Genomic DNA, 17,205 nt, shown 5'->3' on the forward strand with positions numbered 1-17,205 from the left:
CGGCCCCTCACCCTTTCGGCCCCTTACCAATGTCAGCCACCTGCTTCTAGTCTCCTACAGTTACGCTGGACGTGTCATCCTTATACACCAATATCCCACACGAAGACTGCATCACCGCAGCAGAAACGGCTTTTTCAAAGTACTCCGATTCCCCTTGTGATTCGTCTGTCCATTCTCCTCTACTGAAACTGATCCATTTTGTATAATAATAAATCTTAGTTTTACCTTATTCCTATTTATCTCAGTCTTAAGGCTCGTTGATTCATTCAAATATATATACAGGGTGTCCACGCTAACTGTGAACATATTTTTGAAAAAAAAAAAAATATATATATATATGTATATATTACTTTTTCCGAGATGAAATCAATTGCAACATCGCATATGCTGAAGGGTACTCCTTAGGAGGGCATTAGCAAACTCTTAAGACGATGTCTTAATTAGCTTTCAATGTCCCAATGAGAACATCTGTTCTTTTCGGTCCCCTGATATCGTAACCGTTTTCTGAACAAAAATCCGTTGGGTACATCGTCCTAAAAAAAATTCGTGAATGAACACCGTTTCCCTTTTCTTTTTTTTTTTCATTGCGCATCTTCGGAAACGCGTATTTCTTTCATCCCCAATGTGAGAGGGGGAAAGAGCACACTATCGCCTGTTGTTGCAACAGGTTGAGGACGTGGAGACAGCGAATCGCGGACCACCTGGCAAGGTGAACATGTCGAAATCCAGATATTTCTTGTCACTATAGTCGGAAGACCGCTTTCACATGCGTCCCGTGTTAGAGAGCATGTTGCGACATTTAGCTGCACCTTTGTAGAAGACAATCTGATGTCATCTGTGCTCACGCTATGCTATGTATGATGCTATGCGCTGTGCGCTTTGACAAGAGAGGGAATCATTATTCACAAGAAGAGGGGAACGAGAAGCCTTGGTGCGGGACATTTTCAAAGTATAAACTTGATAAGTGGAAGACCTCAGACGATCTCATGTCGAGCAGGGTCACCAAATAAGGTACCCGTTTGTGGCACCCTACGCACCCTGTGACACAAATGCTGCCTCTAGGCAAGCATGGACACCTCTAGCATTGCACGTATGCCTTGAGTGAGAGAGTGCTGCATAGTGAACTGGAAGAGATCCACGCTTCCTTATTGTGGGTCCTGGCAAACAACGATGAGAGCAATCTCGACAGCAAAGGCAAGGAACCTCCAATGGAATAATGTCACATGAAGAGAGGGCAGCGGCAGAGGGGTTTTTCGCTTCAACTTCCATTATTAAATTGGAGTATGTAACTTGGCGTTGTGAGGCTTAATTGTGCTTATCCTTCCACCTTTAATTGACTTATCTACGTTAAAACGAACCTTGTCGGCCAGTCATCAAGACATGTTGTGCTATTCGTCACTAGGTCCCCCCCCCCCGCCCACCCCTCTCCCCAAGAGCGGAGCCTCTCGGGTGAATCTGAACATTCTTTCTACCATGAAGTTACTCCAGCTGAAGTCTGTAGTCCACTGTCACAAGATTACCCTGTCACATACAGGCATTGATGCTTGGAGCCTGCGGTACCTCGTCCCTTGAAAGCATCATCAACTGTGTGCATGTATTCTGAGGTAGAAATACGTTAACCTAAGGTAACTGATCACAACGCAAATATACCGATGCTACCTACTGTTGTGGCGTATACAATCAGGAGGTCAGGATACTTTATTATCCACCTGTCGTTTCGTTGAGATTTACAGGAGAGTTCCACGCAGGGCTCGCAACTCTCCTGATCTTCCAAAGGCGTGTTTCACATTTCTTCTCCAAGCAACTAATTTTTTCCTATACACACAAGAAAGTAATGTTTTAAAGGCAGGATAGATCAGGATATTTTACTAAGTGCGCTCTGTTTCGCCATGCACGCCAAAGCCCAATGTTGATTCCAATGTGGCCCAAATACTGGAGAAACCCAGAGGTGAGTGCGATCATTATTTAGGGTAAGGTGGGGCAAGATGAGACAAATTTGCAATTGAATATGGAATTTTTATTTTTCGTGTTAATAAAACTACCCATAGGTATGCTCTCAGAGGTCTAGAGCTTCTGATCTGTAAATCAGAACGGACGTAACCGGTTCTAAAATAAACGCACAACAAGAAATTCAAAAATGCAAATTGTATCATCTTGCCCCAAATCTTGTCGGGGCAAGAGGAGACAGCGCGTGCGGCAAAATAAGACACACCGTGGTAATGAGCTATACAAATTAGTTTTTGCAATTTAAGCACCTATACAGCCCCCTTGAGCCCACCGCCTACATGATGTGCGATAAAACCACACAAAACCCGGTGCTATTTCCCTCCACCGTCCTTCGCAAACAAGTTAATGCCAGTCTGATGTGCCGCTGGTCGCTCGCTTTTGAGTGCGCTTCTGCTTTGTTGGAAATATCCTAGGGCACAGGAAAAGTTTCTGGAAAATCCTAGGCACTATGCCTGGAGGCAAAAAAAAAAAAGAATCTCTGAAGAACAAGCATAAGGACACTTAATAGTTGAGTGATCAGTTTCTAAATTACATTAAATTTAAATTGCATTACATTTAACCGTGGATACCATCGATTGCATTAATTTTTCAGTTAAACACCGGATAACCAAGAGTGCCCATATTGTGCATATATAAAGATGAATCAATAAAGAAATTGGAATGTGGGCTTACATTGACAGAATAAGCCCGCGAAACGCTGCTGCAGAAATGATAGAAAACAGGGCTGCAGAAAATCGCGCATTTTTGGTAGATCGTTACATTCCAGGTAGAAGTAACCGATTTTTCTCTTCAACGCATACACCAATCCGGACAATTCTCGTGTGCAATAAAGCGGACATGCAGAACCACCTACCTGCGACACGCTGCTGCACAGCCGACTAGAAAAAGGACAACAGAAAGTCGCGCCTTTTTTGCGGGTCTTTACATTCCAGGTAGAAGTAACCCGATTTTTTTCTCTTCAACGCAAATACCAATCCGGACAATTTTAACGCGCAATAAAGCGGACATGTAGAGCCACCTATGAGTATAAGTTTCAAGCGCGTGGGACACCGCGTCTCTGAGATAGGCGGCGTCGAGCAAAAGATGTCGCATCCTGCCCCGAGTCTCATCTTGCCCCACCTTACCCTACACACAGAAAAAATAATAATAATAAAGAAAGGTTCTTCGGCTTGTCTGTATTTTTCATCTTTAAAATGTTCTTCAAAAGTAGGACGCCAGGGGATTCTTAGCCATTCTTCCGTTCTCGAAGATAGGAAAGGTTCATAGAAAGGTTCTTGCCCTATGAGGAACTCTCGAAGAACGGTTATTTTTCTGTGCATGTGTACTAGAGGTTCTAGTTTGTAAACGATACTGCTACGCGGACAAGCTGCAGCAATACTGATGTGAAACATGTACTTGACTCACTACAGGTAAGCGACGAAAAGATTACCAGATTACATACTCGGCTGCATGACAGCTCCTCCTCCGCGCAAAACGCTTTACGAAAAACTCTGTACCATTACGCCACAGGGGTGCCTTGTAGTGTGGCACGTCTTATCAAAAGCACAAGTGGCCGTACCCTTACAGTAACGGGCCTGCCACTTGGTTTACGAAACACCGTTCACGCAGCAATACCCTGAATCATTGGCTTCCGTCTTCACGAGGATTACGGCACTCTTCAACACCCGGTACTATTTTTTAAATACTCCGCTCTTTTGCAAAGTTCTTCTGGCCTTATCAGCTCTTATCCTCCAACAAGACTCCGACAAGTGCACAGGTTGAAGAATCTTTCAGCATTATTCGTGCATTTCACCATAACATTCCAGATAGCCTCTATTTCTTTCTTACTCCTGGCAATCTTGGCTGAAATTAAGTAAAGCTTCTGGGTTTCAGAACAGATGAATTGAGCGAAAATAACGAAGTGATAAGTTACCTTTCCCTCCACTCGAGAAAAAGTGAATATAATAATAATTCGTGACTTTACGTCGCGAGACAAATGTGGAAAATGTGAATGCCACTTCTAGCACTAAACTAAGCACTAACAAAACAACTAAATGTGTATGAAGAAGAAGAACAGTGGAACTCAATGACAAGGGGGGGGGGGATATGTTTACTTTAAAAAAACAAAGGAAAGGTTAGCAGGGAAGAAAAAGGAGAAAAGGGACATGACAGGACAAGAGCAGGACAGGAAATGGAAATGACAACTCAATGTGTATGAGGTGCAAGAGCTTGTATTATGAACGAAAGTCGCCTGCAGTAATGGGTTATGCATGCTTGTGTGGAATATGCATATATATATATAGCTCACCGAGTCGTATGCATTATCGATACATATTGTTCCGTCCGGTGCATCGTAATAACTCACGTCGCTGTTGCTTGTTGTCAGAGAACAGCATAGCAAACACTCTTGCCTTTTGTTTTTGCCGACCTATAAGTATACGCGTACATCCTTCTATTAGAAGGAGTATCATTACAAGGAAGCGTCTGTCTGTGGATACAGTGAAGCTACAGAAGCACAAGGTCTAGTCGGTGACATTCCACTCTGCAGATCATAAACATACTTTATCTGCTATATGAAGGGTATGGCCTCAGGACGAGAGCCGCCGATATTACGAACAGGTACTGTTCTTCTTCTGGGCACCGTCCTCATTATTGGCATGGTATTTGAAGGGTTAGAACTGACTTGTTAAAGGCGTGACGTGCAAATGGTGGGGACGATGCCCAGAAACATTTAACACGTCATCAAAATTCCTTTCAATACCATGTCAATGATGTGGACGGTGCCCAGAAGACGAACAGTCTCTGTTCGAAATATCGGTGGCTCTCGTCCAGAGGCACTTCCCTTCATACTTCCTTACCGGTTCGCTGGATTTTCTGCCCGTCTACGTTTATCTCCTGTAGTTCCACGAGGAGGAATTCCTCCAATTTTGGTTCATTTAGGAACAGAGAACGCCACGTTGAAGTAGGAACCGGAACACGTCTGCAACGTGCACCACACTCTTAAAAATGAACTTCACCACATAGCACGCTCCTAGCCAGCCACCATCCCGAATGACAACGTTCTCGCCCCTGATTTGTTGAAAACGGGAGGAGGAGCCTATTTTGTGCCGTGCATAATGGCCACAAAATAGGCTCCTCCTCCCGTTTTCAACAAATCTAGGGCGAGAACGTTGTCATTCGGGGTGATGGTTGGCTAGGAGCGTGCTATGTGGTGAAGTTCATTTTTAAGAGTGCACTTCAACTGAAGAAGTTTTCTAGTATTTTCTCCCTGTGTCTCGGTTCAGCATTTGCACTACAGGTTGTTCCGTAGAATCCATCCAGCAGCGCATATTTACCTAGTAGTACAGCTTGGGGCAAAAATGTACGGAACACGGCACTGCCGTATTTCTTCATCGGAGCGGCCACCTGCTAACTATCAGGACGAGATCGAAAGGAGCGGATGACAGGCTGTTCTGTCCATCCCTCAGTATGTGTCTCCGCTCGTGTTTGCTGCAAGAGTGTAGCTCCTATGGAGAAACGCGACTCCCCGGTGTTCCGTGAACTTTTGTCACAAGCTGTACCTGTAGTTACATAGCACCTGTAGGGAACGTGTGCTGGCGGAAGTTCTTCGTTTGCAACATGCAAACTAAATTAAGTCCCACTGCAACATATAATGGCTTGTTACTTGTAATTAGTAATCCTGTGCTTTCTCTTCCCCGCTTACTTGCACGTAATCTGGACAATGTACTCTGCAAGGATTTCAGGTCACGGCAAAGAAGGCAGCGATCTTGGTTGCAGCCGAAGAGTGTGGACAGAGGCAAGTATGTGTTCACACGAAAAATTTCGCACATACCACGAAGATCTTTTTAGCTTAGCTAATATTCTGCGCTTTCTGAAGACACTCTATGAGGAAGTTTCCATAAATTCACATTTATTATCAATGGCCTCATGGTTTAAGTAAAGTATGCGGTACTTTAGGATTCTTACCTCACATTCTTTGAACTCTCTGGTATCGTTTCTTTTGGCTTCGCAGTACGCTGAATTGTTAAAGTATTCACCTGGGACTTGATGTCCTGACATCCAGCTCGTGGAGATTGTATTGTGTCGGAAACAATACGGCCAAGCCCTCCTGTAAAAATCCGATGTGGAAGAAATCTGGTTACCGAGGCATAGTTCGTTAAGTGCGAATTGTCCGGACCGCGATCCAGGATTGGTCAACAGGTGTCCGTATTATGTTGCCCATTAGAGATAAGTACAGTCGAATAGGAAGTATGGTAGTTCGCCAGTGCATGGACAAACGCTTCAGGCGATGAAACACCCCGCTTTCTGCGTGCCACGGGCCTCCTGGGCTCGTTGTGAGCGGGATGTCTTTTTCAATTTTTCTTGTTTTTATTTATTTATTTATCTTTTTGTTATTTCCTTTTCTCTTGTTTATATTTTTCATTTTGTCTTTTTTTAGGGAATAGCAAGCCGGCGTGCTGCATGGCTGACCTTTCCCCATTCCTTTTTCCTTATTTTTTCTCCAATAAGTCCCCCCCCCCCCCCCATTATCACCAACGTAAATGTGGTGGTGTTGTTGCACGCACGTTCTTGGGATGATATTGTTCTATCGGATGCAGGAGTGCACAGGGCTTCCACCACGTAATTTCATATTATCCTATATATTTCAGTGTGCGATAAGCAAAACGAGTAGGTTCGGCAAAACTCCAAGAAAATTGGTGCGCGGCAGTTGAACACATGCCTTTACTTTGAGGTCTCTGTCATGGTCGTCGGAATTTTACACCTACATTGTAAGTATTAGTATTACAGCACTAAAGGTGCATGCCTCGTTTATATCACCCGATCATTCCGATCAAAGGTCACACACTCGCATATGCATATGTCAACCAGATTAAACAGTTCCGTACCTCAGGGTTGACAACAGATGCCTCTGATGACAATCGTCAAAAACGCCGGTAAAATTCTTATAACATTCGTGAGACCAGGCGCCCAACCTAACGGGAGAAGAAAAAAAAAGTAGACAAATGAACGTAAAATATAACAGCAAAAGAAAAAAGGAAACGACAAGTAGAGAGCCCTATATTAGGCATATTTTATCCCAATCCGTTGCACTACGCTGTATTTTACGAATATCGCGTACAAAGCGCTTTACTCGATGTGTGCAAACACCCGCAGTTCAGTACACACCTCAATCGAACGCCTAAACTAAACTAAAACTGGAAGGCCGACCGATTGATACGAAGTTGACATAGCGAAAAACCTAGGAGCCAACAAAACGCAAAGGGCCTCACGACACGAAAGCCCCACTATCAACACTTTATTGATCCGTAAACGCAATGTAATGTGAATCAGCCTTTTACTGATAAATGCCATTGGCCAGGCAACACAGTGTACTGAAAGTCGAGTGCAATAGGGGTGGACGGTTAGGTGGAAGGCCTTGAACAGACTCTTGAAACTAGAGAAAGCTGATAAGACACATACCGTCCACCCCTATTGCACTTGACCGTAAGTACATTGTGCTGCTTGGGTGCTGGGAACAAGGTAAGCAGTTACGCTCATCGAGCTTTCGTGTTTAGAGGCTTCACCTTGTTTATCAGTTCTTGCATTCTGCTTTCCGCCTGCAACTGCCTTTGTAGCGTACAGCCGGTACCCACATGCGGTGGACATGTGCGGAAGCCGCCAGCGGGCTTCCGCTGGGCCGCAAGAAAGACTGCCTGCCGCCCAGAAGCCGCCACCACCTGCGGTTTCCGGGGCTGTGAGATATCGATGCTGACGAGTTCTGTCATCATGCTACAGACTGCGTGGGTGCTCGGAAAAAGACAAGTGCCTGACGCAATCTCCGTTTACCCTCTGATTGGACGAAGATGCGTGGCATGCCGCCAAAAATCGTGCATTGCGCGGTCAAGGAAAACCGGAAACACTCTGATGTAAACATCAGAATTGTTCGTGTAACACCAAAAAGCCCGAGGTGCCATCGGGATACGGTGCACCGATAGGGAAAGGACCGACGCTCTGCGGTGTCCGGTGTCCACAAAGCATTCAGATGTGACATTAGATGTGCACGCCCGATTTAAAAGCGACATCATAGTCGGCATAAACATGACGATTCCTCGATGTCACTGATGAAAAGTCAGAACCCTGCTGTGTTCCTGGAGCACGATGATGTCGAGCACAGCAGCGAATTGTTACACGTTTCGCTGCAAAGCCGACGTGCCGTATAGGGCGGTCTATTTCGTCCGTATTTGGAAGCAGTTCGTGTGCAGCAATAACCGTGCAAGCTGGAGGCGGCGTGGTAGCTTCCTATTGTCGCTCGTACAGGTTGGGACAAAAGTTTACACAGCGCGCGAGTGACGTACATTTTCTACGGTGCGACACCCTAGCGGCTGCGGGAAGCTGGTGAGTTCACTGTTTTTGGAAGGGTGGAAGGTTGGTTCGTTGTGAAGGACACGCAGTAGTAGTTCCGGTGTTTCTTGGGTGTGCCTGGGCTGGTCTGGGAGGGAATCTACTGCTGTGTGTTGTTAACAGCGCAGCCTCCACCCCAACAGTGTACTCACTCGCTTCCGGCGGTCGCCAAAGAGTCGCACTGAAGAAAAAGTACGCCGCTATAGCGTGTCTCATGAGCTTTTGTCCCAACCTGCACGTACTTTATGCTATTAGTGGGTTTTACCGAGTCGTTTGTGCGCGAACCAAACGACCGATTCTGCCGGGGGGGGGGGGGGGCAGGGGCTAACTACAGGGAGTTTTACTAAACCGGAAGAATCGTTTATTCCCAAATGCATTCCAGATGGATTTGAGTAGCAGTTGGATCGTGGTGTATCATTCGCATATTTTCTTGTAGTAAATATCACATATCGCAGGGTACTTTCCGACTTTCCCTTTGTGGAAAGCTGTACTTGGGACGAGCTACGTCGGTACCTGTGTTATCACCGTGCTGTCTAGCAGTCGCCGGTACAGTTGGGAGACTCGATGTCGTCAGGATGTGTAGGAGGCAGTTTCGTTTTGGAAAAGGTTAATCGCCCATGTGCGAGCCTCTCTCGATAGACCAAATAGGGAACGACAGAGAGATGAGTACTGTGCATAGCTTTAATGCGCTTTGCATATACGGACAAACGTTCTCGCATGGAGCACATGTTCCGGGTACATGAACTGGACGCTGTTTCGTCTGAAATGCTTCACTCAATACGTCATTACAGCCAACAATTTACGCGCGTCCGTTGCAGTAAACATGTGGTAGTCTTACTGCACTTACGCCACTCCAAACATCCGCCATTTTGTTTCGCGACGTGAATCGGTTGTGCTCGCCGAATACAACGAAACGACACAGGGCGGGTGGGTCGTTCGTACGAAATAGCGCTTCCCACGACTCGCTCACCGATTCGTACAGCGCATGCGCGATGCTTGAGCCGGTCGTTTCGGTCGGAGGGAGTGGACGCGGTAAAACTCCCTCGTGTCGATATCAACGTGCTTCGACCAGACCAGAGTGATATTACACGGTCTCATGGGCGCAAAGCTGAAAAGAAAACCGGACGTATAACGTTTATAGCGTTCACCAGATGGAAGGAGCAGCGAGCAATGAGCATGGTGAGCGATTTCACCAGGATATTGGGACAATACAGAAAAGATATCGGGGTAAACGGTAGCCACCAGCGCTTGCTGTGTACAGAGTGACAAGAGATAATCCAGTGCGTGAGTATAAAAGACAGGTAGAGAAGAGCCGAGTTCATAGTGGATGAGGACAAAGTTTAGTGGGGTGGCTCTCCATAGTGTTTAGACGTTTTATGGTAAATTTAATCGGCCCTATGTTTCCTCTCAATACCTGTCGAAACGTTTACTTAGAATAATACGCGCAAGTTTGTATTCAGAAATAACACCGTTTAAAAGCATTTAGGTTCTCGAAAGCAAGCAAATCTTTAGGTTTCTTGAATGGGGTTCTGAGTCCCCATGCAGAAAACCAAAAGGCTGCACCCCGGCTCATGAACAAAGCGGTGTTGTATATAAAGTTGAGTGCAAAACATTGTGATGCAACGTACAGTTGCGAGACAGGCAAAGATGTGGGACAAGACTAAAAGAGCAGAGAAGGGACGATGCCGGAGCAACGAATGCTACTCGAGAGAAGACCGAATTAGTTTACCATTGTTGGACAACGGGACATGTAATTAAGTTTGATGGTGCGCTAACCTTGACGCGTTACCAGTGACTACGATGTTACACATTACCAGCGATGGGGCCCTAGAAAGTCCTTAGAGCCTTGGTTTATCAGGCGTGACGCATCAGTCTGTAATACAAACCGTGGCCTCCTATCGGATGTGTAGGACGCCCTCGTTGATTAGTAGGCCGATGTGCCGGTCTTTGGCCTCTGTTGTACTGATCAGAGTTCGAGGTCACTCGTTACAAGTAACTCGTTATTGTAACTAAGTTCCTTTTTTGAGTAACTAGTAACTTAACTCGGTACTTTTGCGCCGTGGTAACTTTCAAAGAAACTCGTTTCTTTTTCAGGTAACTTTGCCAAAGTAACATAAGTTAAGTTCCAAGTTACTTTCAGTTGGCCTTTCACTCACGTTCACATATTTTCTTGCTTTCTCTCCGGTTCCTTCATGGCATTTTTTGCTATAAAACGTGATATTCGATCAATGACAGTATCTTATTCAGAAAGTAAGAAACCGCTGCCATTGAAATGAAGCTGAACCATTGTGCGCCCACAGAAACGATCTAAGTGTGTTGCAGTCCTCCGCATGCTACTCAAGGTCTAACTCAACTGCTCACGCGCGCTGCACCTGCGTAATGCAATTTTGTGTTCGAAGTAACCCAATAGCTGCGAGTTACATTTCAGGCTTAAGAACCTCGTTATGAACTCGTTATTAACTCGTAACGAGTTCTTTTTTAAGGGTAACTTCTCAATCTATGGTACAGGTCCCAACAAAAGTTTACGGAACACGCGAGCGGTGTATTTTCTCCTCGGTACGACACCCTAGCAGCAAGCGGAAGCTGGCGAAATCAGGCCAGTTCACTGCCTCAGAGGGGTGGACGACTGCGCTCTTAGCGACACACAGCGGTAGTTTCGGAATGATTACTGTTGTATGTGCCCGCGAAGTGAGTTGGACTTAACTGTTGTGCTCGTTAACAACTCGTGACTCACGTCAGTTGTTTATCAATCAACCAATTATCAATGTCAGCGTCAATTGTTTATCAGCTCGTCACGCGTCGTCCATAATAAAACAACTGTTTACCAGATACCTTTTTTTCTCTTGTCTACATATCATGGCTTTCCAATAAAAGCAATACACCGTAAAGTGTTGCCACTATGATTCATCCTTGTTATCACGATGATAGCGGCGAGCTCCCTGTCTCAACAATTGGTGAATCACGTGTTGTTGGCGAGCACAACAGTAAAATCCAACTCACTTTGCGGGCACATACAACAGTAGTCATACCAAAACTACCGCTGTGTGCCGCTAAGAGCACAGTCGTCCACCCCTCTGAGGCAGTGAACTGGCCTGATTTCCCCAGCTTCCGCTTGCCGCTAGGGTGTCGTACCGAGGAGAAAATACACTGCTCGCGTGTTCCGTAAACTTTTGTCGGGACCTGTACTGATGATGCTACCCGGATAGGTGGCGAAGCGTTTACACTCTTGCTTTTAATCCTTGTGTTAAGCCGGTATTTTTAGTAAATGATTTTACATTATGAAAGTTACACTTTATACTCGCAGTGTTTCTTTCACCATGTGCTGTAGTTTTTCCTTTTTCTGTGTACTCGTGTGTGAATTTTTGTATTTATGTTTTGTTGTGTTCCATGTTTTTCTGTACCGGTGTTGGCTGTCGGTCCCCCTTCGTAAGGGAAATGAACCAGTTAAGCGAAAATGACTATTTTATTTATCACGGCTCAATTGAGTATACAAAATTGTTCAGAAATGGCACATTGGCACATTTCATTTCTGAACTAGACAAGTTTTAAAAAATGGTAGGCCTGTGAGAACGTCCTGTATACTAAGGCCTTTACCAGAACTCAGACGCACATTAGCCTGTCACACATTCCAGCACGCTGGCCACATCTTCTCTCGTTTTCATGAGAATGGATGCATAAAGTCCATAACATAAGTGCACTTTATGGGTTTCGCATCAACTGCACCGCCTTTTTCGTTTTTTGTGCCGTTGATATCAGCACAAGACCTCCGCGTTGCTCCTTCCCCTCCTGATCCTCGCCCTGATTTTTGATTTCACAGCAGTTTAGGTGTTACTGGGGTGAGGGGGGGGGGACCTCCTCCAGGACACACATTCTCCCAGGGCGTCAGTCGTGACGTTGCCCACCTCTGTGAGGCCGACAAGGGTCAGCCCTTTCACCAGCCCGCTTCCTTCTATTGAGTTTGCACACGACTCGCGGAAAAGGGCATGGTTTACAATCGGCGTGCCATATGCTATGAATGGTGACCTCGGAGGTGACATAATTCGGCACACCAGCCACATGGTCAAGTATTTTTTTTTTTTCGCACGACACTCCTGTGCACGCACAGCTGCCGCTGAAAATCCCAACAGCTTCCGTGATCGTCTGCAATTCTTTTAAAGTGCCCTCCTTCGCTGCTCAGGGGGAACCTCTTGTTTCAAATAAGCACGAAAAATTATTTCGTAGTCCCATTAAATGGTGTGTCCGTCGCAACTGTCGCCACCTTCAGTCTCTACAATTTACGTTACTCTCATGCGGTGTGTTGCTCATCCGTCTTTTTATTATGAAATTAACATGCCTCACGAATGGTCATTCAACATTTCCTTACCATAGCTTTTGTCGGAGCAAATCAGCCGTTACTTACATGCGTGCCATGTTCTTTGTGAACACATTCATGCCTAAATAGGTCCCAAAAACGTCGTTCCCGACTGCAATGTTGTCGTCGGTGCACACTCCTTTCGAGGAAGCCGCTCCTGGAGAATCGAGTCAGAAGATTATTGATGTGTGTTGAGCATTACGAAAACGCTCAAAATATATATTTTGCGTTACCCGATAGAACTCTCGGCAACTCCGTCGTGGAGAATATATTCCTCCTAGAAACAAGACAGCAACGGGAGCCAAAGAGTAAAAACTTAATTGCGGTCCAGGTTGCCGTATGTGTGATCAGCTCATGTGACGCCATAATGATTGACTGGAAAACTCGCTTACCCTGTTAGAACGTAAAGTATATCGCTGTCATTTGCCGGCGTCATTGTAGCTTTGAACCTCATAAGGGCCTCCCATGTTGAACGCAGATCTAGATGACTGTCGTTATTCAGAGGCAGATATTTGTCGACCTCTTCTCGATTCATCTGCACAAAGGGAAGAGAACTCGGTAAGATTATTAGCGGTCCCCCTCATGATGCATTGAGGAGTAAAGTGACAGCAGTCGTTGAGCCGCTCAGAAAACCAGAGGATGATTTTAAATTGCTGGTAGTGGTTAGCAGATATGAAAATGTGGGAGCAGAACTGCAATGAGTTATGGTGTAATGCTGGAGGGGATAACGCGCTCTGTTGTTTGGCGTGAAGAAATAAGGTCCACCGACTCGAATTACTTAAATTCGATTGCCATGTCGTCGCCTGTGGCAGGCACCTTGAGTGAATGATACGCAAATTACACAATATTTTGCCGTGTATTTTGAGAGCAATTGATTTTAATGATTTAAAGCATCCACGTTAAACCCGTGGGGATAACGACAGACCTAACTGGATTTACGCAACGCGTCTTTTCATGTCGACAGGCCCGCACGACACGACGATGCAAGACGTCACTCTCCCGCTTTGGCAGCGTCGTTTGCAAGATGTAATATAATATAACATTCCAATACACGCAGCTGCCTCGTGATAACCTCAGCTAGGAAACGCGTCCGGGGCCATGCTTACTAGGCATACTCGTCGTCTCACAGTCGCGCAGTCGCATGGCCTGAAACTAAGTCGGGTGCCTGCATGCAGTCGCCAGTGCGTTTTCAAGCATCCTCCGCATGCAGACCTGTATCGGGAGAACTGGACGAGTCACATTGAATCCCTTCCATAGATGCGTCTGCCCCCACGGTTGTCGTGGCGCTATCCGAGCTGCGTTTTCGGCGCAGACCACAGGAATTTCTGAGGGCGTTACCCATTATTGCTACCGCATTAAAACATGCAGATATAGCATCAGCATTTGTCGCCTTGTAACCAAATGTAGCGGAGATTACGCGCGGCCACAAAGCCTTGCCGATGTCTTCGTGCTTGGTTACTTACGACATGCAAGCCGACCAGCCCAAGCTTAATTGTTCGTCTTCTGACATTCCGGAGCTTGATATTCACCTAAAATAATAGTATTCACAACAGGAAGACAATTATCAAATCACCCGTGTTATGACACAACATAATCAAGGACGTACCTCTAACATAATCATAATCCAACTCTAACGCAATCTACGACAATTAGCCGGGGCAGGTTACGAACATGGCTTACAGAAACACGTATGCCTCCAACATCCGAGAATCGCTGAAACTCAAATAACTCAAGTTGCCTGATTTATTTGAGTTTTACTGTAGCATAACAATTTCGTCTTTCCTACGCCGGGTAAATGATAACGCACAATTTGCCTCGCATAAGGCACAATTTGCCAAGAAAAAACCACTATTTCTTACTCTGTGGGTAAAAAATTGCGTGATTATATAGCCTTGTTCAATCAGATTCCCAAAGAGCACATATTTGCGTAGGCGGTTGCATTCAGAGGGCAATTTGCGACGTTTAGTAACAATTTGATGTCCTTGGAAGTAAATTTCAGTGTGAGGGGACTAAACTAGGACGTAATTGCAATCTAGGGAACTAGAAGCTGCATTTATTACCCGGTTTACTCTTTTCCTCTTTTGTTCTCTCACTCACTCTCTTAATTCACAGATGATGGAGGTACTGATTTTGAGCAGATCGCGGTGGTCTTTCCCATGGCGTGGTTCATGAGCAGAGCGTCACCGTTTAGTAGGAGTCACTACGCAAGTGAAATTTGCATGTTAGAAAGGAGCTAGCACATATCGAAAGGGTTAAAGTTATGTTCGCGAGATGCTGCGAAGGCATCGCGTACGCGCTGTTCTCTTACAATTAAAATATATGCAAAATGTCAAATAATCGTACAGTTCATATTCTCAACTTCTGAGATGAAATTCTAATTGGCAGTTAACTCTCGTCGTGATAGAAGGAGAACACCTGATTTAATAGATCTTTTTGAGCTATGAAGAGGACGCCTGTTATGCATTTTTACTGTATTTTCTTCTGTGATCTCGAAACCTGAAGTGAACTCCTGCAGCTTGCAGACCGCGGTTCAGATTATCAGATGTTATCCTTACCTTTACTTGCCTATTGAACGATCTATGCCTGTGAGATTTGTGTTGTGGAATCGATAACGAGAGCACCGGTCCTTGCACCGGTCCTTGTTGTGTAGGAAAGCTTAAACTGATTTCAGTCTACATCTTACACTGATCGTTCAGTTCGTTTCTATGCTGAACCCATGTCAAGCGTACTCTACACTGTCCTGCACGAAAACGACAAGTGGAGTTCGCCATAAACTCACTCATAGCAACATATATTATCGTCTCAACAATTGCATATTAACCAGTCTCTTTCAGTGAGATATTAGCTGTCTCATTTGCTTTTACGGTAAATCATCAGGAATCGCTTACCCCTCCGAGCAGAGCCGAAGTGTAATTAATGTATCCTTCTTTTGTAGCGTTTCCAATGCTCGGATCAATTATCACAAATACACCAAGTCTGACATTGTCAGGGAGCTCAGGCTCCTGCAATGGAATGAAGCTTGTTAAGGACAGGTAGGTTGTTTCAATAATAGGCCGTGAACCTCGTGAAATATGTATGCTACCTCTAGAACAGCGCTTTTTTTCTTTTTTCTTTCTTTCTTTCTTTCATTTTTTTTTTTTTTTTAGTTCAGCTAAATGTGCTTGAGGTGCGCAATGTGTGTTCCTGTTACCGACAACTCTCATGCCAATAACTATCTCCTCTTCTGGCAATTTGTGTGAAAATCCCCCTGACACACGGGCACGTTTGGAACTCCTTTACACGAAGGGGCGACTAACGGAAAACGTTGCGTGACGTCACGCACGCTAAAGGAGGATCTCCTTTCACGATGCGGTCCTTTTGCGAAGCCAAGATCGGGGATCTCCTCTTCATCTTTAAAGGTGTATGGAGTACTCTGGAACGAAGGGCGATGCAATGGCAATACTCTCGAAGGAAGGCTAGATCGTCTTTTCACTTTTCAAGTCCTGAATGTTTATGCTATACTATATGTCTATCCTATTCAGATTTTGCAGTTGCAGTACGTATTTTTAACTCACTGGTCGTATTGTTATGTTTACTAATTGCTATGTTGTATGTGTAAGCTGGTTGGAATGAAAATATCCAGCGCGACATCTTTGAGTAACCTGGGTAACTAAGGTAGTTCACTCTGCCGTGTGTCAGAGTATAAAAAGCAAAGATGCAAGAATACCGATATCCACCTTACCTCTGCTCTAGGGCCCTTTCCGGCGCTTCCGGCGCAGGAAATTATTGTCCACGCAGAGAATACAAGGGTTTGCAAGAACAATGCTCCAAACATGTTCGCATGGAAGATGATGGCAATTTGGTTGTTGAAGGCGCAAAAGCTACTCAGGCTATAGAGCACTGAATATGAGGGCGTCTCGCTTAAGGCTTCTTGTAATACCAGCTGTGCACAACAGGGCTACCGGGTTTGAGCATTCATTACAAAACAGATGTCTGTCATGTTCAAACATTGTAATTAGACATTTCATTAGAAACTTGCCCACTAACAATCAACCTTCGACATTTCTCTTCCCAAACAATGCAGACGCAACAAGTCTCTTTCTTGAAGTAATACCTACACCATAGAAGTGAAACGTAAATGTATTGATCCATCGCGTTTGTTTGAAAGGGCACGCTTTCAAGATTTGCTCATTAAAATTGAGAAGACATAATGAATGATACCCAGTCCAATCATCACCTGTTGTTTGAGTGCAGCAAGTGTACAATACCATGGAAGGTGAACTTCGGAGTTTCGAAAGTGTATTTTACGAAGGAAGTGGATTTTTTGGGCAATTGAAGTTTGGGATTATTCATTTCGTGTACACGAAATAAAGTACCAAGTTGAAGACAAAGGGTCTACGGCAAAAGGATGCCCTTGCCAGCGAACTGCTTCAGCAATTCGTGATAGATTCGACAACTTCGAATTTTCCCTACATACGTGGGTGGATCAAATATCGAGTCTTTCATTT

General features: G+C 45.1%; 1 protein-coding gene across 2 annotated transcripts; it reads right to left on the reverse strand.

Moving 5' to 3' along the window:
• Window positions 1–1,647: 1,647 nt before the first annotated feature.
• LOC135391805 (uncharacterized) lies at window positions 1,648–16,657 on the reverse strand. Of its 2 annotated transcripts, XM_064622273.1 has the most exons (10): window positions 16,440–16,654; window positions 15,607–15,720; window positions 14,182–14,247; window positions 13,111–13,253; window positions 12,952–12,995; window positions 12,767–12,875; window positions 6,873–6,959; window positions 5,953–6,094; window positions 4,295–4,414; window positions 1,648–1,815 (listed from the first exon to the last, which is right to left on the reverse strand). In XM_064622273.1, the coding sequence occupies exons 1-10, from the start codon at window positions 16,530–16,532 to the stop codon at window positions 1,702–1,704; spliced, it is 1,032 nt and encodes a 343-aa protein (XP_064478343.1). In that variant the 5' UTR covers window positions 16,533–16,654; the 3' UTR covers window positions 1,648–1,701. The 2 variants fall into 2 exon arrangements, with proteins under 2 accessions (XP_064478343.1, XP_064478344.1); XM_064622274.1 differs by lacking the exon at window positions 6,873–6,959 and having other exon boundaries at window positions 16,440–16,657.
• Between the last annotated feature and the right edge of the window lie 548 nt (window positions 16,658–17,205).

The sequence above is a fragment of the Ornithodoros turicata genome, chromosome 4, assembly GCF_037126465.1.
Source record: "Ornithodoros turicata isolate Travis chromosome 4, ASM3712646v1, whole genome shotgun sequence".
Classification (NCBI taxonomy): domain Eukaryota; kingdom Metazoa; phylum Arthropoda; class Arachnida; order Ixodida; family Argasidae; genus Ornithodoros; species Ornithodoros turicata.

Excerpts from the sequence above, each read along its gene's own strand:
- LOC135391805 (XM_064622273.1), bottom strand. The coding sequence starts at position 16,532 with ATGTTTGGAGCATTGTTCTTGCAAACCCTTGTATTCTCTGCGTGGACA. Across the intron at positions 13,254-14,181 it reads GGCTGGTCGGCTTGCATGTC|ATGAATCGAGAAGAGGTCGA; the intron begins GTAAGTAACCAA and ends CCCTTTGTGCAG. Across the intron at positions 6,960-12,766 it reads ACAAAGAACATGGCACGCAT|GTTGGGCGCCTGGTCTCACG; the intron begins GTAAGTAACGGC and ends TTCTCCCGTTAG.